Source organism: Protopterus annectens, chromosome 10.part0, assembly GCF_019279795.1.
Source record: "Protopterus annectens isolate FY-2018-M chromosome 10.part0, PAN1.0, whole genome shotgun sequence".
NCBI classification, from domain to species: domain Eukaryota; kingdom Metazoa; phylum Chordata; order Ceratodontiformes; family Protopteridae; genus Protopterus; species Protopterus annectens.
This window is the reverse complement of record NC_056744.1, coordinates 1,568,767,853-1,568,794,870: the sequence shown is the minus strand read 5'-3', so window position 1 is coordinate 1,568,794,870 and position 27,018 is coordinate 1,568,767,853. Positions and strand designations below refer to the sequence as shown.

The window sequence follows — 27,018 nt, the reverse complement described above, 5'->3', positions numbered from 1 at the left end:
TATATACATTCTTGTTCTTTTCCAGTAGGGTACACTGTGGTTACATTCTTGAAGCCCAGTACAGAGCATACAGTTCAACATACACTTCTGCACCAGTAGTTTAATATCCACATAACATGTAGTTCTCTTACATCTATAAGACAAGCCTATGGATCATATTAACATTCACAAATGACATATGATATGATTATTTACAAAATTCCAGATATCTGGGCTGGCAGCATTTCAGTTTGTCACAATAGAATTCAGTGTTGCTCATAATATTTTTCCTGGCTTGTAATCGCCTAGCTACAACATCTATAACAGGATACAATGGTAATGCATGCTACTTTAAGATTTTTGGCTCCAAATTTAAAAGTTACACATGATAAGCTGATAAACAATTGGTCATATGACCACTTTTTATATCTGATGGAAGTCTCAAGTAAATGGGACGAAAGAACTTATGTTGGCTAATGTGTTTTAAAGTTTTAATAAATTAGGATTTTAGCTGCTCACAGCCGTGATTGTTGAGTATCTGATGCTATCATGTTTGCATTTGGTCTACTCTTCACTGGGCTGCTGTTGGCCTCTTTCTTCATGAAACCAGGGAAATATGCAGACACAAACATGTACCTGTTGGTGTTTGATTTTAAAGTCTGTTTACATCTGCTATCTGGTCATGGTCAGAATAACAACCTGATTTGTAAGGTTTTCATATGAAGTACAGGAGGATCACAGTTACCAGCCAGAGGGGTATTGGCCCTCTGTTGATAATTATTGTTAAACAGCAAGTGTCTCCATATCTACCTCTGATGGCTTAGGTGTGCCACACCAATACTGTCCACAAGCTGAACTCCCACTACTTGTATTCTCTGCATTCCTGCAAATAAACTTAAAGCAGATCTGCAGTACTCTGTAGGACTTATATCTAACACTTGAATTGTTTCTTTTTTCCAGGAAGAATTGAAATTCACACTTCAAAGAGCAAGTGAAAAAAGAGAAAAGAAAGAAAAAGAAAAAGAAAATATCGTAAAACAGACAAGAGAGACTGAGGTTAGTCCTGTGTTATTTTGTTGATCCTTGCTTGCTATGTTTGGAAGCTTTGCAATGCAGAAATGTTGAGAATTCAGACATGACCATGTACACAGATGCATATAAAAAGATGTTGATGCAGGACAGCTAGTACCTGCTGACTCCATCTAAGTGCTTTATGCAGCTGACCCTCCCCTGCCCAGTATTCCTCCCATCCACCCTGTAAACCCTTAAGCCCTACATTATGCAACACTCCATCCTTGACTTTTGGAAATTTAGTTACACTAATAAGAAAACAGCTAATGAAAAAAGAATAGAAGTTGACAATCATATATATTATGCCTGAATGTACAGTGGATATAAAAAGTGTACACACCCCTGTTAAAATGCCATGTTTGTGTGATATAAAAAAGAGGCCACAATAAATCATTTAAAAACTTTTCCCATCTTTAATGTAACCTATAACCTGTAAAATTCAATTGCAAAAACAAACAAATCTGTTAGGTGAAAAATATAAAAAAAAACGTACAATAAACTGGTTGCATAAGTGTGCACACCATTAAACTAATACTTTGTTGAAGCACCTTTTGATTTAATTACAGCATTCAGCCTTCTTGGGTACATACCTGACATCAATTAAAGAGACTCTGATTAACCCCAAATAAAGTTCAGCTGTCCTAGTAGGATTTTCCTGACATTTACTCAGTTGCCTGCTACAGCAAAAGCCATGGTTCACAGAGAGCTTACAAAGCATCAAAGGTATCTCACTGTTGAAAGGAATCAGTCAGGAGAAGGGTACAAAATAATTTTTACAGCATTTAATATACCATGGAACACAACGAAGACAGTCATCAAAAAGTGAAGAAAATATGGGACAACAGTGACATTGCAAAGAACTGGATGTCCCTCCAAAATTGATGAAAAGACCAGATGAAAACTGGTCAGGGAGGCTGCCAAGAGACCTACAGCAACACTGAAGGAGCTGCAGGAATTTCTGGCAAGTACTGGTTGTGTACTACATGTGACAATAATGTCCCGTATTCTCCATATGTCTGGACTATGGGGTAGAGTTGCAAGACAGAAGCCTTTTCTTACACAGAAAAACATCCAGGCCTGGCTAAAAGCTGCAAAACAATACATCAAGTCTCCCAAGAGCAGTGGAAAAATGTGTTATGGTCTGATGAGACCAAGGTTGAACTTTTTGACCACAATTCCAAAAGGTACATTTGGTGCAAAAACAACACTTTGCATCACCAAAAGAACGCCATCCCGATGGTGAAGCAGGTGATGGCAGTATCATGCTTTGGGGTTGCTTTTCTTCAGCTGGAACTGGGGCTTTAGTCAAGGTGGAGGGAATTATGAACAGCTCCAAATACCAGTCACTTTTGCCCCAAAACCTTCAGGCATCTGCTAGAAAGATGACAATGAAGAGGAATTTCACTTTTCAGTAGGACAATGACCCAAAACATACATCAAAATCAACAAAAGAATGGCTTCACCAGAAGATAATTAAAGTTTTGGAATGGCCCAGCCAGAGCCCAGGCCTAAATCTAAAAGAAAATCTGTGGGGTGACCTGAAGAGGGTTGTGCACAAGAGATGCCCTTGCAATCTGACAGATTTGGAGCATTTTTGCAAGGAAGAGTGGGCAAATATTGCCAAGTCAAGATGTACCATGCTGATAGACTCCTACCCAAGAAGACTGAATGTTGTAATTAAATCAAAAGGTGCTTCAACAAAGTATTAGTTTAAGGGTGTACACACTTATGCATCCCATAACAGATTTGTTTATTATACTCGCGGTGGTGGTGCTGCGGTAGCGTTGTCACCTCACAGTACAACGTTGTCCTGTTCGATTCTCAGCTAGAGTGTCTTCTGTGTGGAGGCATGCATGAATGGGCGTACCTTCGTTGAAGGTTGTGCGTCAGAGCTGGCAACTCAGCACGTAAAAATCTACTGCCAATCATTAGCGGACCGGAGTTCCGCTGTGGCGACCCCTAACCGAGAAAAGCCGAAAGACACAACAACAACAATTGTACAGGTTATAGGTCACATTAAAGGTGGGAAAAGTTATGAAATGACTTATTGTGGTCTTGTTTTTTTTTATATCAGAAAAAACTGGCATTTTAACAGGGGTGTGTACACTTTTTATATACATTGTATGTATATTCATACATATATATAGGTGCCCACAACTCTGATGACTGTAAATCCCACTGGAACATTTCATTTCCAGAACTTTTAAGACTAACTCCATAAAAGTCCAAAACTCCTAAAAAAAAAAAAAAAAAAAACAGTTCAAAGTTACTAATATTAAAGCAAAACTAATGTACTGATGAACAAAAATATTATTAGTTAAGCAAAATCTCTAATCTTGAAGAAAAGTTAATAAATGTTATAATATGACAGAGGCTGTTGTGTTGCTCTAGAAGAAACATAGTGAGAAACCTGTAGACATAATTCATGTTCATATAAATCACATCACACCAGAAATTGAGTATTTACATTTAGCAAGGAAAAGACAAATAATTCATTCATTTATTTTTTCAATACCAGCAATGCTGGGGGGGATGCAGACCCTGTCCTGGCACTTAGTAAATGTGAGGCAGAGAACAAGACTTGGATAGGATGCTCATCCATTATATGAGGCAAACATACACACACACACACACACACACACACACACACACACACACACACACACACACACACACACACACACACACACACACACACACACAAGCACCAGAAGCTGTTGAAGACTTGGGGGAGGGGGTGCCAAGGGCTCTCAGTAATCTAAAAAGGGCAATTGTTTAAAGCTATTTACTACCACAATGTAGGTTCACTTGGAGGACATTTTAAGCTTAGCCAATTTCCATTTTGGTGCTTGAATTAACATTTCCTGATTGGCCTTTCCTATCCCATGGCTGATAATTGTATATTAGCCCCAGTGAGAATAAATGTGATCACACTGTAGATAATTTGAGGAGACCCATGTAAGGGGTGCAGCATTTAAGAACTGCCTCTATCTATTAGTGGCATGAGGGGTAATCCTGGAGTACATTTTCTATTACCCATCCTTAGATCTGAGTTGCATTTGAATGTGGACAAGGATGAGCTTTGCTTTATTTGAATGGATAGTCTGTTCTGGATATATATCCATTTCTCCAAAAACATTCAGTTTATATACCTGGACTGAGTATTTCTGATGCCATTTGACTTGCTGATGTTCAGTAGGTCCATCTGTATTAGGTCAGAGGATGCCTTGTATCCCAGACACATCACCTCTAAGCACTCTGTAGGATACCGAGTATAGTGATAAATCTTTGAGGTGATCTATGCAAGACCTACTGTTTAGGACTTGTATCCTTTTAGTAAGGTATCTCTGTGGGTATTTCAAGTGTTGCATGGGTCTGGACAGATACATGCCAAAGTGGGCATTATACAAAATGATTGATCTAATGAGGGCTTTATAAAGGAGGTCAATAACATCTCTAGATCTAGTCACAATCAATTTGTTTATAAGCTGTGCAATATAGAAAGACATTCTTATGACTCTGAGCACATGTTGGTCAAAAGTTAGGTCACTGTACAAACTGGGTCAGTTCTCAGGGGGCATTGCCAATTTGGAAGTTCCCTGGAGTAGATGACTTCCCAAAGGATACAATAATGTATTTCTTGGAGTTTAGTTTCAATTCATGATTCTGGCACCAGTTATTTGAGACAAACCTTCCTGCATGATGGATAAGTCATCTGGGGATTCAATAACTGCTCCTAGCTTGCAGTCATCTCAAACTTAGTCGGCCAAAACCCTTTGGTATTTCCTTTTACTGTATATGCTAAACAGAAAAAGTCTCTGCACCGAACTCTGGGGGACACCATTGGTGACTGGTCTCTCCCCCAATTTTGATCTCCTACATCCTGTGAGCAAGCATACATGAATACGTTATTTGATTCACCTTCCTGATTGTATTAACCTGATTGTATTAAATTATATTCCTTATATAATACAGCACCACTTGTTAGAATGTGTTTTAAATTTGTAATATGGAACACTCTTCTAGAGAGCAATGAAACAAAATGTATGAACCAATAATGACAAAACTATCCATTTCAGAAACTTTCAACCATAAAAGGCCAGTCAAACTTCTGTCATTACAATCCACCAATATCAGTAAATATGCAAAATCTCTGCAGAAGTAAGTCATCTAAACAATTCTGCATTAAAGGGATCTGTAACTAATGAAGAGGTTGCTGCTAGCAAATAACTTTATATTTCATTGTTTCATCTACAAATAAAGTGCCTGTTGCCCTTGAAGAATAAATCACCTATGCTACATTAAAAAATGATAAGCTAGTAATTTTGCAATGGGGAATGGATGGCAAACTGATAACGGGTTCATGGTTACTAGGTAACTCATCCAAAGGAGGACATTCATAGGAATGCAGCATCCACTCCCATTAAAGTACAACACAGTACAGTATCAGTGATCCATCTGCATTATGTGGGACTAGTACCCACAGCCTTCTGCATCAAAAGCAAGTATACTACCTGTTGTGCTGCTAACAATGCAAACAACTTAGCATAAGTAGCATTAAACTGCCCTTCCCCTGAAGCTCTCAGCCCCTTGTAAAATCCACTTGACGATCAACTACATCTCTCAACTTCAGCACAAGAAATCTGTAAAAAGCCAAAATTTATTTGGGGGGGCAAAGGCCCAAAACCAAGGACACATTTTAAATATTGCTTGTATAAGCTTAGAAAGTTGCTAAAATAAAGTGTTTTGCATTATCATGTGTTTCCTGAAAGACAGGAAGACCGAAACTTAAAGAGCTATCACTATTTACTGAATTCAGTTCTCACTGATTTGCCAGAAAAACAAAATTTTAAGAGGAACAGACCAAAAGTATGAGCTAAATGTTCTGTGAAAATCTGGTCAGTTGAGAGCTATGGACCCAACTCCCTGAATCACAAGTGGTGGTATTGGTAGAGAATTCAGGTTCTTGTTTGAGCGTGAGTAACACTAACCACCAGGTATACCTAACTGGGGCATTTTACACACACACACACACACACACACACACACACACACACACACACACACACACACACACACACACACACAAGCAGCATAACTCCTGCAAATAAAAGAACACAGCTCTACTTACTGGCATGACTCTGGCAGCACCAGTGGGGCAGCGGCAGCATAACTCCTGCAACACAGAGCAATAAGAGAACAAGAACAGCTAGTTAGTTAACTTCCCCACGCGAATCCACTTTAGCGTGAAACCTCCACTTCATTAATTTTTCCCGACAGGTCTTGCAGCTGTAAAAGTGGTGGGGGTCGCTTCCCCTCCCCCTGGCTCTATGGTTCCGGCACACATACACACACCTAGGGACAATGTATCATCACCAGTCCACTTGTCATCATAATGTTGGAATGTAGAAGGAAACTGGAGACCCTAATAGAAAATCCACAAACATGGGAAGAACATATAACCACCACAGAGAAGGCACTTCATTTGAGAAACAAACAGGAAACTCAGCAGAAGGAAGTAGTAATGTTAGCCACTGCAGCACCACTGAAATGTATGTGCATATCTATATATAAAATGTAAATGTCCTTGTGCTCATACTGTAGCTGAAAAGGACTAGTTTAACATAGTATACCAACCTTGTTATCAGAAAAGGATAATAAATTAGTTTCTCAAGGACAAACTCAAAGCAGATGGATGCTAAAGGGACATGAATATGGTCACATAGTATATATTCCCTCCTCATGCCTTTGACTACATGATACACTGTTAAACAGTGTCCACCTCTGAAATGTTTCTTTCTTCTATGTTAAGTGCTCATTTGAGCACAGATATTGTTATGCCATGTCAGTCTGCATGAGCAAACTTCTGATGCATTTTGCATAAAGGCTCTTCCCAATTCTGTTTTGAAACCCTTTAAGAATGTCTCCATGTCTGACACCCACTTCACAACCTGAATGAGTGTGATTTATACACAGACGTTAATGAAAAGACAGTACAAGACAACTATGTGAAAGTGAGAGCAAACACTTTGAGAAGTATTACCTCTAAAAGATTTTGAAAGATTTTTTTTTATGATCAGTTTTATGAGTGAGTAACTTCTCCTGTCTCCTTCTCACATAAAAAGTAACATAATCATCTGCATTCTTACTTTGTGAAACTTTAGAGTGAATTTTGGAGCTATAAAGATAAGGTGTCAAATGAGATCAATAGCATTCGGGAGGTACTTGACAACGAGGAACAGATGCTCCATTACGAAGCAGACCTAACCCTCGAGAAATCTCTGAAACTGTTAAGGGTTCAAGAAGACAGTGCCGCTAATACCTTGGAAGACCTGGAACACATTGAGAAACAACTTCGTATGTTGCCAGAACTTCAGGGAAAAACACATTTTCTTTCAGTGAGTATTTATTTAATGTCTTGTTATACCGATTTTTTTGTCCCCCAAAACTTATGTGTACACACACATGCACACTTCTGCAAGTCAAAAAGGAAAAGTTTTTGAATATATGTTTTCAAAGATGTATACAAGCAAACAACAAGTGTATATGAACTAAGGAGGCACATATGTAAGGATAAATATTTTGGGCCTAGTGAAACTATAACCCTATTCCCAGATAGAAATGTACTTTTATGAAAAAGGGACAAATTTCATAGCAGAAAATTGGTGCGATACTTTCAAAATGACCATGGCATCATTGATTTCCCAGCACAGCGGTACAAATTTACAATTCTGTCAGTAACTATCCGTCTCCTCTAAACTGAATCGCACAGCATCAACCACAAACAAGATTATTCTGTTCAAGCAATAGTCAAAAATGGGTTATAAATTGGGTCCTGTAAAAAGTATAAGTCCTGTTCTCTTAGCTCTTAGCAGTCACCAATTCAAGATTCAATTAACTGTTATCAACAAGTTCTGAGTAAATCAAAACTCTCTCAGCCATTCTCAACATATACACACACCAAACGCACACATATATATTGTTGTTTAGTCATTTAGTGGCGTCTAATTCCTGTCTATCAACATCTCTTTCATTATGCTCTTACAAATTCATATTCATTACTTCAGTAGTAATATCTGTCCATCTCAGCTTCTGCTGCCCACTTCTTTGTATGGCCTGCCAGCAGTAGTGTCTTCTCTAGGGAATCCTGTCTTCACATTATGTGGCCAAAGTATTTGAATCTTAAAGTTTATTTCCTTAAGTATTGACTGATTTGGTCTTCTTGCAGTCCATGGAATTGTCAAACGTTTTTTCCAACATCAGTTTGAAAGCATCAGTTTTCAGTATACAGCCTCACTTACAGTTCGTCTCTCACAGCCATACATTACTTCTAGGAATACCATACCTTTCACTGTACGGGCCTTTGCTAAGAATGGGATGTCTTTGCATTTTTTAATCTCATCTAGATTTGCCACAGCTTTCCTTCCAAGAAGCAAGTGTCTCTAAATTTCTTAGCCGCAATCACTATCTATAGAGAACTTTCAGCCCAGAAAATAAAAATTGTCACTGCTACCACTTCTCCTGCATCTGTGCAAGCAACTGATAAGGCAAAATAACATAATTTATTTTTTTTATGTTGAGCAGCAAACCAGCTTTTCACTTCTTTCACCTGCAGCAACAAGCTTTTCAACTGTTCCGCACTTTGTTCCATTAGAGCGGTATCGTTTACAAATCTGAGGTTGCTAAAACTTGTCCCAGCAAATTTTATTCCAGCATGTGATTTGTCTAACCTATTATTTGTTCATGATACATTCAGCATATAAATTGCACGAATGAAATAAAAGACAATATACAGCCTTGTCAAACTATTTTCCCAGTCTTGAACCAGTCAGTTATTTCATATTTAGTGCTAACTGTGGATTCTTGTTCTGCCTACAGATTCCTCACTATTCAACGAAAGCATCATACGATGCCTATTTCTCTAAGCATTTGCCACAGTTTGCTATGGTCCACACAGCCAAAGAGTAGTCAATAAATCAGAAGTACATATTTTTCTGGAATTTTCGTGGCTTCTCTGTTAACCTCTAGATGTTGGCAATCTCATCTCTGATGTTTATGCCCCCTAAAACCAACTTGTATGGCCAGAGTTGGATCATGGTTAAATGAGGTCCTAGGTAGGGTAATAGATTGGGGCCTCCCAGAGCAGCACGTTCTGCAACAACCCCCTAACCCCCTTCCACCCACAGCAGCCCCCTCGCCAGTCATTCCGGTGTTCCATTACTTGGCTATTTCTCCTCAGTTACCATAAACACTGTTCAAATCTGTCAATGTGCATACTGCTTTCATATTTACTTCTACAGTGATTAGATACTGAAACAGAATAGCACAAGCACTGATAGCCATTTGCTAAATAAACAATACAGTCTTGCAATAAAAACAGACAATTTAGAGTGTCCAATCCACCTACAGCATGTCTTTGGGATGTGGCAGGAAACCGGAGCACCCGTAGGAAACCCACGTGACCACAGGGAGGACATACAAACTCAGCACAAAAGGCACCCCAGCAAATAATCAAACTGGAGAACCTCTTGCTGTGAGGTGGCAATGCTAACCACTGCACCACCATGGCCGCCCTATTCATTTAAATGGCATTAAAACCCACATTCAAAGAAAATGCATCTGGCCAGTGGAGCATTAAGTTTACCTTTGGGCTGTTTCAGGGTCATGCATACATGTATGTGTTCTTTGATTCACCTTCCTGACTGTATTAAATTATATTCCTTGTATAATACAGCACCACTTGTTAGAGTATTTTTTTTTAGTTTGTAGTTTCAACATGCTTCCAGTAAGCAATGAAAGAAAATGTATGAACCAATAATGACAAGACTACCCATTTATGAAAATTTGAAACATAAAAGGACGCAAATTGTCTGTCATTACAATCTACCAATATCAGTCAATAAGCACAATCTCTGCAGAAGTAAAAGGCATCTGAATAATCCCAGATTAAGGAGATCTGTAACAAATTAAGAGGTTGCTACTGGCAATCAACTTTATATTTCAGTGTTTCATCTACAAATTCAGTGCCTGCTGCCCTTGAAGAATTAATTGCCTAAGTTACATTAGAAAAAATTGGTAAGTTAGTAATACTGCAATAGGGAATAACTGACAAACCAACAAGTTCATAGTTACTAGGCATCTCATACAAAGGAGGACACACTCAGGAGTGTAGAACCCCTATTCCCCTGTAAAATGCACCAAATAATCAGCAATTGAAAGGGCACTGCAATACCAGCACTCCACCTATATGGTGGGGGAACAGAATCCACAGCCTTCTGCACCAAAGCCATTTATGCTACTAACGCTGCTTTCATATTCTACAGCACAAACAGTGACTACCATCTGCTAAACAAAAAAGCTAGTTGGACATTGAAAACAGACTTAGCATATGCAACAGTAAACCTCTCTTCCCTTGAAACTCACAATTCCATGAAAATGCACTGAAATTCATAATCCCTTGAAAATGTACTGAAACTCATAATTCCCTGAAAATGTACTGAAATTCAACCTGACAATTCCTTCAGCAGTCTGGTAGTTGGTGTAGAGGATTCAGGCTATTGTCTCCTGCAACCAAGTTACACAGTCAAGCCTGATCAAGTTAATTGACTAACGCCCCCCCCCCCTTAACTAGGGCATTACATACCATACCTACATACCTTTCAACCTCTTAGCATAAAAAATCTGGACAAAGCCTTAAACAAAGGGGGGACAAAAGCCCAAAAATAGGGAAAGATTTTAAATATTGCTCTTAGAGACCTAGAACATTGCTGAAATAATAGAATTTGTCTTAGCGTGCGTTTTCTGAAGGAAATGAAGTCTGAAACTCAAATGTATGGCATTATTTAGTTGTTTCAATCTTCAGGGATTTGCCAGAAAACCACAAATTTTGTGAGGAATAGGCCAAAAATATGAGGCATAAATCTGGATATTCTGCAAAAATCTGGACAGTTGAGAGGTATGCTTCAACCTCTTAGTCCAAGAAATCTGGACAAAGTCTGAAATAATGGGGATACAATGGCCTAAAAATAGGGACAGATTTTAAATATTGCTATTTTTAACTTAGAAAGTTGCTAGAATAACAGAATTAGTCCTGGCATGCATTTTCTGAAGGATATGATGAAGACTAAAACTCATATATATATATATATATATATATATATATATATATATATATATATATATATATATATATATATTATATATAAGGCATTATTTAATAACTTCAGTCCTCCGTGATTTGTCAGAAAACCACAAACTTTATGAGAAACAGATCAAAACTATGAGGCTAAATCTGGACAGTTGAGAGGTATGTAAAAAACAGATGCACACACACACACGTACACACACACACACACACACACACACACACACACACACACACACACACACACACACACACACACACACACACACCTTTTCTCTGCTCTCACACAGCAACATACATATGCACACATACCAACATACACTTTCTCATTCGAACAGAATGGCTAGTTTAAAACACACACACATATGCACGTTATCTCTCATATGAACAGAACAGCTAGTTTAAAATACACAAACACCCACCATCTATCTGCTGTCACATAGCAACACATGTATGCACACATGCCTACTCGCTCACATAGCAACACACACTTTTTTTCATATGAACAGAATGGCTAGTTTAAAATACAAACACACACACACACTCACACACACACACACACACACACACACACACACACACACACACACACACACACACACACACGCACACACTCTTACTCTTTGTCATTGAATGGCTAGTTTAAATTCCATGCGTGAGTGCGAAATGTGTTTACATCCACGTTGGCTTGTGTGCAAGCGCATGCATGGTACTCCTTAAAGGAGAAGATGCCGCCACCATGGATATAGACACATTCCGCCTCGTGAGCAGATTTTTTTTTTTTTTAATTCTTATTCGTTGAAGCCTCCTGGCCAAAGTGGGTGCCCCTGCTACGGGCCCCTAGGTGACTGTCTGTGTCGCCCAGTGGTGGATCTGGCTCTGTGTATGGCTACAGTAGAGTATTTTGAGCATTACCATGCTTGCATGTGATAGAAGGGAAATTATTCAATACTTTGAACACTCATAGGAATTATCCTTTTTGGGATCGGGATATAAACTACATATTCCAGTCCAACAGCCACTGTTGTGCTTTCCATATTTGCTGACAAATTCCAAATAACACTGTAACAACATCATTCTATAGGATTTAAACAAACAATTCAGTTGAAATTCCATCATTTCCTGGAACCTTGGAATAAGCAAAGCTTTCAAGGGCCAATTTAACTTCATCCAAGATGTGTGGCTCTACATCAAAGCACATACCATTGCAAACATCAGCGATGTTATGGTCCTTCTTATATAGTTTGTTTGTATGTTCTTGCCACCTCTTCTTAATTAATGTATTTATTGACATTTGTTAACCGGGTTAGTCGAGCTGGGCCAGGAGCCCATTTTCAGTGGAGACCCGAGGAGAAAAGCTCCAATTACATACAGATTAAGTATACATAACAGTTTAGTGTACAATTAAAAACATACATAGTTTAGTGTACGATTTAAAAACAATCAATTAATTGGCTAAAAACTACAGGTTCACATATATTCAGAATTTCAAACACAAATTAATTTTTTTTTTTCCTGCTAAGTTTCTCCCATATTAGTATTTTATCATGCCCATATTTACTTGGAAGTTTCCATTAAAATTGCTAGTCTTCTTGAAGAGATATCGTCTCCTTCCAATTCTTTGCACTTTTCAGTTAAATGTTTCTAATTATCTCCTCTTGCTGTTCTTTGAAACTCTGCATTCTGTTTGATATATTTTTCAATACTGCCATCGCCACTTGCTTTCCTCCTTGTGTTTGCCCCTGTAATTCCTCATAAGAAGCCATTTTGCATTTTTAATCTTCTTTGTTGTTGGAATATTTTTTGTTGCTTCCTTCTAGATGATCTCATGAAATTCTGTCCATAGTTCTTCAGATGCTGCTCTTCAGATTTAAGCCCCTAACTCTTTTATTCCCCTCCTTGACATATTCATTTGGAATATGTATCTAGTTAGCCTACAGGATTTTCTTGTTTTTTGAAATGCAATTCTAGTTTTTGCTGACTGTATAGAGCTCTTCTTTCCCTGACAGCAAAATATATAGTCAGTCTGATTTTAGTACTGACCATCTGGTGATATCCATGCATTAAACCATCTCTTAAGAGTGTTGTAAAAGTGCATTTTCCATGACCAGGGAATTATCTCAGCAGAATTCTAATTGTCCATGTTCCGTTTCTTTTCATATTCCAAAGCCAAACTTGCCCAGTATTCCAGCTGTACTTTGACTACCAAAATTAGTGTTCCAATCATCTATGAAGAATATGAGGAATATAATATATTTTTTGGTGTTTTTTCTAGAAGGTGCTGCAGATCCTCATAAAACTGGTCAACGTCCTCCTCTTCAATATTTCTAGCCGGATCATTAACTTGCTCTACTATAATTCTGAATGGCAATGACAATCTATGACATATTTAGTATAAACAACTTCATTAATGCTTGATTGTACTCTAGCCTTGACATATGCACTACTGATCTGATTAAGCCCTTCATATTTTAGAATGTGACCCACATATTTCACCTGGCCTGCTTTGGCCTATTGTTACCACGTTTCAGTCCACCTGATTGGTGAACTGAGGGAGACATATTTTTCTAGTCATATACATCTTGATACATTTTCATCTGTTATATTTCAGTCCCTCTCAAAGTATGATGCTGGCTGTGTAGGGATCCCTATCAGCTGACTGAGTCTTCAGAAACTTAAACACCGTATGGTCGAGACCATATGATCGTGTTTTCGGAAACTCAAAGCTTTTGAATGGAAAGTGCAGTGCAGTGAGAACCTGGAAATATATCATTTTCCTCACTGTAGTGCAATCTCAGAGTTGGTATATATCATTTGGAGGGGGGTGCAGGGGGGCAAGCAAAATCATAAAAAAAGTAGATTTTTTTTTTTGATGATTGAGTTTTTGTAAATTCGATCATATGATCTTTTTGATATTTTTTCGAGTTTCCAAACACTCGATCATCTGATAGGGATCCCTCTGTAAATGGCCTGAATGGTGACTTTAGCAAGTCCCTATCACCAGCACTGGATTTGCCAGTCACAAGTCATGCATGCTCTAAATCAGTAAAAGAGCAGGATCCATATTTTAATTATGAGCATCACTCACTTTAACAAAAAGGGCATAGATTGGAGTGTTCTTGATAGTGCCTGGGCCTGTGGAATGACAAACCTCCCCTGAATTTATACCAGGTTGTGATCACTCTTAAAAAGAGTTTACCTACATGTGGTTGAAGCATATTATTTCCCCTCAACATATACTGAAAATTTGATACCAAAACCAGTAAGTCAAACCCCTCACACCTCCCTAAGTCATATATACCAACTGCACTGTCACTCCATGGTGGAAAAAAAGAGCAACCCCCCCCCCCAAAAATGTGGTGAAACTCACCACAACATTCAGTTTTGGAATTAAAGTCTGTTGACAACTAATGTATCCACAGGCTGTAGATAAGAGGGCAGTTTATTTGTCTACAGCAATCTCAGTTGTGGGTAACTGATCAGCTATGATGCACAGCTCAGGCTGTCTCACCATTCATTGAATTTTATCGTCTCACAAATGAGTTGGCATATCAATTTTTTTACTGGCAAGGTTACTACTATCAGATCCATGTGGATTGGATCCTTGTGTCTATGCTAGATCCATGTGGATTGGATCTTTGTGTCTATGCTAGATCCATGTGGAGTGGATCCTTGTGTCTATGCTAGATCCACATGGATTGGATCCTTGTGTCTATCCTAGATCCATGTGGATTGGATCCTTGTGTCTGTGCTAGATCCATGTGGATTGGATCCTTGTGACTATGCTAGATCCATGTGGACTGGATCCTTGTGTCTTTGCTAGAGCCATGTGGATTGGATCCTTGTGTCTCTGCTAGATCCATGTGGATTGGATCCTTGTGTCTGCTAGCCTTCATGTACCAGCTGTAACAGTTTGTCTGATACTGACTTCTTTGGCATAAGAAGTTTCCATCTGTCCTGAAGAAGACACTTTATACCCCTATTTTCATGAAACCATCACTTTATCCTAAGATCCTTAACAGCTACTGCCCTATTTCTATCTTACTTTTAGACACAGCTTCAGTACTACCTCATCAACAGTAGGCTCAAACATCCTAGGCAATAGAAGTTTCATTTATGTATATCATTGAGAGTGCTTCAGGTAGTAGTTAATAACCTCCTCATGGCTTTGGATAAGTGCTGTTATTCAGTTTTGTTCATACTCAGTCTCTCAGCTGCATTTGACACTACAGACTGTAGCATCTTGAATGAATGCTTTATGCTCTTACTGTGGCATTTCCTTTCTAAACTTGCAGTGGTTTACTGCAGACTCTTCTGCCATACTGATAGAGACTTCTCAGGCACTAACACTTCTCTCCCTCACCCCTTTGCTTATAGAGTACCATAGGAATCTGTCTTTGTTCCACTTATTTTACAATGTTTAAGCTTCTTTGGGAAGTCTTGTTAGGGGAAGTCATTCAGTATATCACTGTTATGCTGATTAATGCTCAGTTGTCCCTCTCCTTCCCTCAGGAGGATATGTTGAATATGTATACTCTTACTGAACATCTGGAGCTCATTCATTAGTGATTAACACACAACTGGTTGAAACTCGGCATTTTCAAAACTGAGGCTATGCCAGTTCATGATACCATGACAAGCTTCTCCAATGCCCCACACCTGAACTGCATCTGTTAAGGAATCAATAAGCTTGAGTTTGTTAAAAAGGTACATGATTAAGGAATGGATAATCATTTGACATTTCAAGGTCAGGTGTCAGCTGCTGTAAAACTGTCCTGTTTCTGCTTACAAGCCATCTCCAGAATCAAGCACAGGATCTCTCAAACTAATCTGTTGGTAACAGTTCACACAATGACTCATCTGTCTTCATTGCTATAAGACCCTTTACCTGTGACTCTCTCTCTCACACTGAGACTGACCATTAACAGTTTGTGCAGAACTCTGAATCCAGACTTCCTTGTATCATTCATGGTATCCCATATTATCAACACTTTTTAAACATCTTTATTGAAGACATAGTCAATCATACATTTATATAAATGAAAACAAATCATATTTGCATATTCTCAGTTACAAACATTATACATCACATATAATCTTCTGTGCAGTCAGTGTCAATCCAACGTTATATAACTCACAGTTCTTGCCTTCCCTAAAACATCATTCCTCCCTAAAACATTATTCTGAATGTATTGTTCCCATAATTCCCATTTTTTTCTATTTAATTTGTTCATGTCCTTTTCTAACGATCCTACTTCCTGTCCTTTTATCTCTGTTACTGTATTCACTACTACAAATACGGTTGGTTTAGACATTGATTTCTATTTTCTAGGAACTGCTTTTTTTGGCAGCCACTAGAATTAGACCTAACAAGGCTTTAACTATGTCTAAGCAATTCAGATTCTGTATCCCAGCTCAAAAAAATAATTTCCTTAGTTACAACAATTTAGTCACCTAGTATTTCTGACAGAGTAGGCTGTAGGAAGTTTTTATAGTCTGGCAAGTCATTACACTCCGAAAAGATATGTTCCCAATTCTTTCTTTCTTCCTCATAAAACCTACAACATTTGCCATCTACCTGAGGAAAAACATTCTTTGGAGTCTGCTTGGGGGTATAAAACTAATGTTGAATGAAGTTTTACAATCACTCAAAACATGTAAAAATAATAAAACAGTGCAGAAATGCAAAGATCAGCTGATTTTTAATGAAAATATATAATAAAATAACAACTACGCACTTTCACCTGTAAACAATGCAAGCTTCATCAGAGTCATAAAAACACCATTTAGGCATGCATTAAATAAATAAATACTGTCATTCCACTACAGCCAATCAAAATAAAAAAAAAAAAAAAAAATTAAACAATAAATCAATGAAAACCTACAAACTGAATTTAAAGCCATCGCGGCATGTAAATACAAATACAGGACATTGTATCAACCATATGCATATTAAACATAATATAAACTTACCAATGTTACATACCAATGTTTAAAAATACTTGTAAATAAATTTTAAATAAATTTAAACTTTCAAAATGATGTTAATGTAGTGATAAAATCTTGTTCTAAAACTGAATAACAGTGGTCACAGTTTAAAAATACATCATATAAAAACATTCACATTTAGATTCATAGATTCATAGGTTCGTACTAGGCTATCTGCCCTAGGGCATTTATAAGCCTAGCCAGAGTGTGTGTGTGGATTTCACCACCCCTTGGGATGAGAATACTATGCCCATTTAGGGTTTATTTTACTGTGCCTCTGTCTAGTGACACAGAGATGACCCCCGGGGTAAACCTACGATCTCCCATCCACTCGTCAAGATTTCTCTCCCATCCACTCGACAAGATTTCTCTTGAAGAGAGTTAGTGAGGGGCTCTGCCTAACATGGACTGGGATTCTGTTCCAGAGTGTAGGGAGCCTCTGGGTTATGAATCTGTCCCTCCAGCACGTCCTATTTATTTCTGTGTTGAGGTTCAAATCTCTTGCTCTCGTGGCTCTGATGGACTTGGATTTTCTGAGGTGAAGCATGTCCATTAATTCCAGGCATAGATCACCTCTGAGTAGGCGGTATATAATTTATTAATTTTATTAATGTATTCATGTTCCATGTCATGTTTTGTTCTGTTACTATTGGTCCATTTTGGATGTACGTGTTTAATAGCTTAGTCGGGAAGGATATGAGATTTAAATGTTAGCTCATTGATATAAATATAACTGTGGTTCAACTTGGAGTTGGTTTTATTTTGAGGAAGTTTAAAATCATCGACTCTCAGACTGTCCTTTGACAATATTCTTATACATATGGGGGGATGCACACCTTCACCATGCAAAAGGTTATTCCTCTTACACTCTGAGATATTTTCCTCAAGTTAACATCAAAATGTCTATACATCAACAAATCTCTGCGCTAATTCTTATGCCAATTTCATTATGGCATCTTGGGAAATCACTCACATTATACCAAAAAGAGTGAATACTCAAAACTAGTTCTAGATTATGAGAGATTGGTTGATGGTGCGTTTCACTTATAGGGTGGCACTGAATATAAACTAAGAGGTTTTAAATCATGCTTGCTCGGATTTTTAAAGTGACAGCAACTGAGCAAGAATCATTAATATCTGGTTTGTCAGTGGCGTCCAATCTCAATTACCATAATGTCTCTTTGTGCTCTAATATACTTTCAGTGTTACCCCCTTGTCATTTACATATATCTGATCAATAATAAAAATAAAAATCTCTTAAAATTCACACAATCACCAGAATGTCTACATAGAGCATTGTCCAACTTCTTGTTTTTAATATCATTGACATGTTTGCCAATCTGCTCTTTTAATTTTCTTACTGCTTTACCTACGTAAAATCCATTACATAATATATAAGAAGCAAGATATACCACCAATATGATGTTGCAAGTACACTTCCCGAGGCACCCAGTAGATCTGTCGTAATTATAAACAGCAACATAGGGACCATCATTAATGAATTTACAAAATTTACATTCACCACATTTGGTCATCTGTGACTCAATATTATTGTTACCATTAGATTTTGAGTTGTTCTCAAGCGATCCTTTTATATTCCTAACCCTACTAAAAAGAACCTGTGGGTTTTTACCCAGTTTGTTCTTAACATCATGTGAAAAGGCTATGTTCCAAGCCATTCTTATTGTTTTAGTAATGACTGCAATATCATAGTTGAATGGCAAGATCATAGCCCGTTTTATCTACCTTAGATGTACTGGCTGTTGACCGAGAATTCATCCCACCTCACAGATTTAAAACTGGAGCAAATTGGACTAAATCTAACATTCTCAGTCTCTGAACTTCCTTTAGTGTTGTTGAACAATCTAACGAGATAACCTCTTTCAAGAAACATATCCATAAGGTGTCCCATTTCTAACAAGAAAACATTGCCTTCTGTAATTAATCTCGACAGCCTCACCATTTGCCTTTTAAAATACCTTTTTTCTGAAAAGGGGGATGACAATTATTATAGTGTAAGAAGGAGTTAGAAAATGTATTTTTAACAAACTCTCATTAACTAAATTCTTGTACAAATAAAATATCCAAATAATCAATCTTTTCTGAAGGCATGCTATAAGTAAACCTCAATAATGAAGTAGTGTGACTTAAATAATCAATAAACAAAAGGAACTATCATTGGTTCACCATTCCTTAAAATTCTGAGTGTGGCTGTTAAGATTAATTACAGAAGATAGTGAGCCAAGATGACCCAGGATCAAATTGTTACCTGGATACTGAAGGAGTTGGCCATAGAAGGTGGGGTTGAAAAACTGATGCTGTCTCACCCATCCTTGGGGGGGAAGCTATATAGCCAGCTGTAATACTGGAATCCAAGAGAGGGGGGTTGTCAGTTTTAAGTAACAGGAAGGCTAAGATACATGCATGCGTCAAACAGTATATTTACATGAGGCAGCCAGAATTAGGCACATGCATGAAACTGTGCATGCATCAGGTGAGACCTGTACTGTGTAGTAAGCAGAAATGTTAGTCTGCCACAGAGTAAAATGGGTGTTAGGACAAGAAAAAAACTCTATGATCAGCCCTTCCAACTGAAGGAAGTCCCCAAGAATTGGGGTGATAATGATCAGAAGGCCCAATGGGGAAAAGTCTGAAAAAGGGATAGTCATCAGAATACCAGAGGTGAATGAAAGATGCCTTAGAAATGTTGAAATGTTGCTCTAAGCATGCAGACAGACAGGAGTGAAGAGTCCTCCATCCATTAAAGGATGGGGTTAACTGCTAGGAAAATAAATGACAATAGTGTACAAGTTGCTGAAGGCAAGAAACACTGCTTTCTGGGCAAAGGATAAGAATGGTCTATGTGTGGCAAGAGCTAATCTAAAAAAGGGTAGCAAGGAGGGCAAGAGGGAGTATGGAAAGTGGAAACAAGGATGCTTTGAGGATGTGAATGACTCAAGAAGCCTGTGGCCTAGTATTCAACAGTTAACTGACTGCAAGACCAAGTCAGCTCAGTGCGATGATAGCACTGAATTTCTGGAGAGTCTGAAGAGAAAAATAACCTACAGGCTGTAAAGCTTCTCAATGACCAAAACGAGGCAGTACTCAACTTCAGTGCTGTAGATGTAAGGAACCAACTAAGGAAAGTGAACCCCAGGAAGGCTGCTGGCCCTGCTAAAATTCTAGGGAAAGTATTCAAGGTTGTATGGACCAACTCAGCATAGTCCTGATAGACATCTTCAATACCTCTCTTGTCCAGGAAAAAGTACCAACATGCTTCAAAGTTACCAACATAATCCCTCTGCCCAAAAAAGCCAACCCCACCTGCCTAAATAATTACAGCCTGGCAGCCCTTACATGAATTGTAATGAAATGCTTTGAAAAGCTGGTTAAAAGGTATTTGATTACAGTACTACCCCAATCGTTTGACCTGCTGCAGTTTGCCTAACAGGCAAACAGATCAACTGCTGATGCTATTTCAGTGGCACTTCACCTCACATTAGAGCATCTTGAAAAGAACAACAACTATGCCAGGCTGTTGTTCATAGATTTCAGCTCGGCATTCAATATGGTGGTTCCAATGCAACTTATAAAAAAGGTAATGAACCTTGGCATAAATCAAGGGTCATGCAACTGGATCCTCGATTTCCTGACTGGAAGACCACAAAGGACCTGTGCTGTTAATAACACTTCAGAGAGTATTACAATTAACACCTGAGTACCCCAGGGTTGTGTGCTGAGTCCTCTACTGTTCGCAGTCCTTACCCATGACTGATCTGTGAAAGCTAGCAACAACCACATTGCCAAATTTGCAGATGACACCACAGTGGTGGGACTCATAAGTGGTGATGACAAGACTAGGTATAGGAATGAGGTCAACTCCCTAATTGATTGGTGCAATAACAATTTGGACCTAAACATCAACAAAACAGAAGAAATCATTATTGACTTCAGAAAAAGTTCTGCCATGCACCTGCCCCTCAAGATCAATGGTGAAGAAATGGAGAGTCCAAACTACAAAGTTCCTGGGGATACATATATCAGAGGATCTTTCTTGGAGTACAAACACAAGCCAGCTAATTAAAAAAGCACACCAGCGACTACACTTCCTATGAAGGCTTAGAAAAGCAAAGCTCTCTATGAATGCTCTAAATACCTTCTACAGAGGAGTCATCAAGAGCGTTATCACCAGCAACTGTACTGTATAGTTTGTTAACAGCACAATGACTGAAAGAAGGAAACTGCAAAGAATAATAAGAAACGCAGAAAAGATCGTGAGAACTGGTCTTCCTACCTTACAGGAGCTCTTTGAAATGAGATGTGAAAAGAGGTCCTGCAAAATACTGAGTGACCCTTCTCATCCAGCATGTGATTGGTTCACTAAGCTTGCATCTGGTAGAAGGTTACTGAGTATCCACTGCAGGACCTCCATATTCATGAACAGTTTTTATCCCACTGCAATAAGATTCATTAATGCAAACATAAATCTGGATGTATCAAAACTATAATAGATTGTTGTGATTTCATTCTTTTCCATTTTTCATACATTAATTCCATTTATTACGTACTAAAATTAATATATTCTCATTCGAGTGCAATTCCAATCACTTCCTTATGTGCAGTATCACCCAATCTCACCTCTGTGTATAGTGTACGTTTCTTTTCATGTGTCAATCATCTAGTAGTCATTGTTGTCCGGTATATATAAATAGTGTAGAAGCATGTGTGTCAGCTACCTAGACATATACTTTTGTATTATATTTATTGTTTATTTTTTAATACCTATCATGTCTTGTCTTTTTGTATTTGTTTTTTTTTCCTGTAAAAGAGCTGACACTCGAAAGTTTATTTAGGTAGCACTTGCGTTTCCTAAATGGCAATAAAGTTTCTTTTGAATCTTTGAATGTTTGATTGTTTCTTGATCCCAGTTCAAGGAGATGACAATAAAATATATCTTTGGAGTAAAGAGCACATCATGGAAAGAAGAATCTTTAGATTTAAAACAAATATCACATCAGTATGTCAGGCCAGTCGGGTCATTGTGTGGTAGAATAAAATAATTCTAACCCACTTAAAGGGATACAAAGACACAACACTATAAAAGAGGTCAAAATATAATAAGAATGCGTTTCATTTTTTTCCAGTTTCTGAAAACATTGGCCCCCTAACATTACAGGGCTTACAGTAGCTACAGGAATAAACTCTTGTCAGTACATAGAATGGAGTTTTTTGGTCATCATATCTTTCAATTATCCTAATCATTGTGCTAATTTACTGAATGCTTTCAGAGGGATATATGTCATGCTATTGGAGGTGAAGGCGACATTACACTGAAAGTGCTAGGCAGAAACCAGCTTCAGTGGCAGGACAGCAGCTTCTTGTTCCTTGTTCTTGATCTGACCTCTGCATCCCAAAAGAAGGGAAAATCTACAGCAGCTCTACATCTGCCTAAGAAAGAAGAAATGGTATACCATCTGTTGCTCATTGCTGATTAAGGACCATTTTGACCACAAAGCATATGAGTCTTTCATGTCATTGATGGTGTAGATTAGTTTAAGATCCACACAGATGTTTTTAATATTTTTATTTTACTATAATTTTGGGAGGCCCATCTGCGCATGTTAACTTTTATGGCAGGTTTTTTTGTCATCTTTCATCATTGGGTATGTGTGGTGTGTCTAAGAACCCTCAAGCACATCATCCCATCATCACAGCTTGCATAGGCATAACTCTGCCTGTGAGGGGTTTCTACCACTGATATCACTCTGAAGAAGTGGACCTTAATTTGTCTATAAATACACCACCACCACAAGTGAAATACTACTAGGATATGTCACTCATTATTGATCCAATTTAGCGTACCTACATAATTCTGACATTTGTAGGATCCTGCATCAACATTCACCCCATGCTCCCAAGGGATAAGTGCTACAGCAGTGATGCCCCAAACCTTTTCTATTTAAAAAAAAGAACAGAGCAGAACACTGGCTGCTTTATCTTTCACCCCTCTCTGACCATCTGTACCAGTGGTCCAGGTTTGCACAAGTTTTTAATCCTACAGAAGATTAAGCAACTAAAGAAAGAAAAGAAGACTTGATAAAGAATGTGGACCCGTTTGCACCAGACCCAGGATGGTAATCAGGCTTTTTGGACTTTACTTGACTTCTTAACCATAGTACTATGGGTTTAACCTAGGTGAAATTTGGTTAATGATCAACCAAAAATGTATGAAAATGGTGACCCCAGTTTTCAGGGATATACTGAATTTTTGTTTAGTATATAAAACTGATTGTGACAGCCGCGGTGGTGCAGCGGTAGCATTGTTGACTCACAGCAAGAGGTTATCCATTCGATTCTCAGCTGGAGTGTGGGGGAGTGCCTTCTGTGTGGAGTCTGCATGTCCTCCCAGCAGTTGGGTGGCGTTTGAAAGACATGAGTAAATGGGCGTGCCTTCGTTGAAGGTTGGACATCGAACTGGCACCTCTGAGTTCGTGAAAATCTACTGTCAATCATTAGCGGACCGCAGTTCCGCAGTGGCGACCCCTAACCGGGAAAAAACGAAAGACAAACATAAAACTGATTGTGCTAACTGATTGTGCTAAAGTATTCTTTCAATGCAGTTTACTGCAGAACAATGTATTATTCATACTGAAGAAGCATCAGCCTGGCCTTTCCTGTGCCCAGTGGGTCATAAGCGGGCATAATTCTGGTCTCTCTTCTCTTCTCTTCGCTTCAGACTATTTTAACTCTCTGTTTTGACTAGTTTAAGCAAATTATTGTTCATACAGTTCTGCATTCCCATCACTGTATTATGGTAAGTGGGACTCTGAGGAACCTCTTATAAGAAGAGTGTCGAAGAGGGTCTGTTCCAGTTTAACTGTTCTAATTCTTTCAGCTTTTCCCAGTTAAGGGTCACCACAGCAGAACTCTGGTCCGCTAATGATTGGCAGTGGATTTTTACTGTGCTAAGTTGCCAGCCCAATGTCCAACCTTCAAAGAAGGCACACCCATTCACTCATGCACCTACCTGCATGTCTTTATACGTCACTCGACCATGGGGAGGACATGCAGACTCCACACAGAAGGCGCATGTTAATGAGAACCAGCAGGTGTAGGGGCATTTATTCACAGAAAATCATCCACCTTAAAAAGTAAGCCAATAATGACGTTCTGTGAGCACTCTCCCTGCATATTAGTCACTGATGTGGAACCACTTGCTTCTAGACTTTTCTCTTTAGTTTAGATGGACAGAGTTCTGACTGTGATCCAGGCAACTCGGGTTTATTTAGCAAACCTTATCCCCAACAAGGTAGTCGGGGATGGCAGAGTGGCATTTTTGCTAACTTACATACTCACATATCTTGCAAGAAGTGGCTGGATTTACTTGCAAAGACACAGTAACTGGTGCAGACCAATAGTGCTAGTCCAGAGACTTGTGCAGGCATAATGCAGACTGGGAACTGAGGTGAGGACAGGAGATAAGGCACATGTAAAATGCTCTTCACAGCTATCAGGATTGTGCTAGTCTTCTTTTTCTGCACTACTCCCAGGTGCTTACACTAGGGGTTTCCCTGTTTAGGACTCTGGCCCAAAAAGGTAAGTTAGGCAAGTGACAAGTAAAGTCAAGCGGATGACCAAGGAGGGTTCAAAAGCCACATCTGATGGAAGACAGATATATTGGGAACAGATCCTGTGTTAATAATATTAAAAGTACAGCATCTGGTTTCCTTACTATTTTACTTGAATGATTGAATGATTAGTTTTTGCTATCAAAGATACTGTTGTTACTGGCATTTCATTGCTGGGATAGAAAAGTCCGTCAAAATTAATACCAGTTACCCTGGATTCTCTGTCTTGCTTCAGTGATAACTATGCATTGTGAATAATTTTGATAAGGTTATAATTGAAATGAAAAGTAGATTCTCAACTTCTTCTTAAAGTAAAAGCACATTTTTTTTCATTTGGAAGTATTTGCAAAGGAGAACTACTAAGATTTAACAGGCAATTAAAAAGGAAAATGAATGCTGGGATTCATAAACAAACAGCACACAGGGCAGTGGCAGTGTTAAATAGTAGTTATGGGAAGGGTGTGGAGATACTAAGATCATGCATAATGTATAGCTTCTAAGCTGAATGCCCCTCTGTATAGCAAACTCCTGAATATTACTGCAATGATATTGGACTTATCTCCAAATTCCACCCTAAATGTTTTAACTGTTCAGACATTTCATTTTTCAAGTGCCCACCTTTACAGTAAATTAAACAAAAGTAATAATTTGGCCAATATTCTGGGTGTTGTGCTTATTTCACTAAGCAACAGGAAACTCAGATAGATAAATCTTCCAAATGATGAGAGTAAGCTATAACCAACCATAGTCTTCTTCAGATAAACAGTTGCCTTCTATTTTCTGTTGAATGTCATATTAATACCATTGTCTTTCTTTCTTCCAGACGTACTTCACGATCAAGAAAAAGTAAGTATTGTTTGTCTGTTAGAAAGCAAAATTAAATTTTGCCAGATTTTCTATGTGCAATTATCTGTAAAATACATTGGTCATGTTCCGAAGGAAATGGAATCAACAAATCTTTGGAGTTGGATATAACCTTTACCATGTTGTTGTTGTTGTTGGTCTTTTCCCGGTTAGGGGTTGCCATAGCGGAACTCCGATCCGCTAATGATTGGCAGTCGATTTTATTTTATGGTGCCGAGTTGCCAGCCCAACGCCCAACCTTCAGCGAAGGCACGCCCATTCGCACATGTCTTTTGGAGGCCACTCGACCGCGAGGAGGACATGCAGACTGCTCACAGAAGACACTCCAGCCAAGAATTGAACAGGAGAACTTCTTGCTGTGAGACAACAATGCTACCGCTGTACCACCGCGGATATTGCATAACCTTTACCATGTACAGTGCCCAATTATACATTTTTTGATGCAAAAAAGTGTGTTGTTTTTGCATTTTATTTTGTTAAGGATGGCCTCCCAAATTTTTTTCTATGAACTGAAAATCCCTGCCATGACATCATGAAAGACTGAGCCCACTATACCTTCATGTTAAATACATTGGTAGTAGCTTCTTACTTCCTAGAAAGATAAGTTGTCAACTAGTTCTTGCAGATAGAAAACATCACGTTGAAAATTAACGCATAATTATGTCGTAGTGAAATGACAGTGTACATAAGAAGGGGCTCCTGTAAACAGGCAAGTTATTTTACTTGCCCATAATACATTACAACTTTATGCATCTTTGCTCAATACCTACCATGACATCACTTTCCTGGTGTGATTATAGGGAAAACGTGAGTAAATACTGAACGTAAAACATCAAACAACCCATGATGATCATTTTTTTTTTTTGCAAAATCACTTGAGGTGTAACATGAGGAGCATAACAGGAAATGAAATCAATTGTAAAACAAAGATGTTTTTGAACTTGACCAATACACTTTGACATCTACATGCAGAATGCTGAAAAAAGTAAACCTACATAAAATATTTGCCTTGACGTCGAGAGTGATGCATGCAACAGACTTCAATTCTAGACTTCAGCTGCCATGGCATTCATCATTATTATCCACCAGTTTTGCTGCTGCTGCTGATGCCAAGCCCACTGATGTCAGTCTGTCTCTTCCATCTGGTTAACCAGGATGTATTCAAAGTTTTCTTCCTCTACACCATGAAGCCACCAAGCTCTAATTTATTATTAATGTTAGTTCTTAGGCAGGCAGCTCATGTAGAAGAGTAAGGTTGGGTCCTACAATATCATATTCTACTGTTAGCAAACATTCCCAGACAACAAGCAATGACCTGAGGCTATAAGCAAGGTCCAATATTAC

General features: G+C 38.4%; 1 protein-coding gene across 1 annotated transcript in view; it reads left to right on the top strand.

Moving 5' to 3' along the window:
• Positions 1-27,018, top strand: part of LOC122812858 (tripartite motif-containing protein 72-like) — a 145,326-nt gene that overhangs the window by 70,558 nt on the left and 47,750 nt on the right. Inside the window, exons 2-4 of the mRNA XM_044084899.1 lie at positions 940-1,035; positions 7,215-7,448; positions 25,634-25,656. Of these exons, the coding sequence (XP_043940834.1) occupies positions 940-1,035; positions 7,215-7,448; positions 25,634-25,656 (353 nt within the window). The remainder of the gene's footprint in view (positions 1-939; positions 1,036-7,214; positions 7,449-25,633; positions 25,657-27,018) is intronic.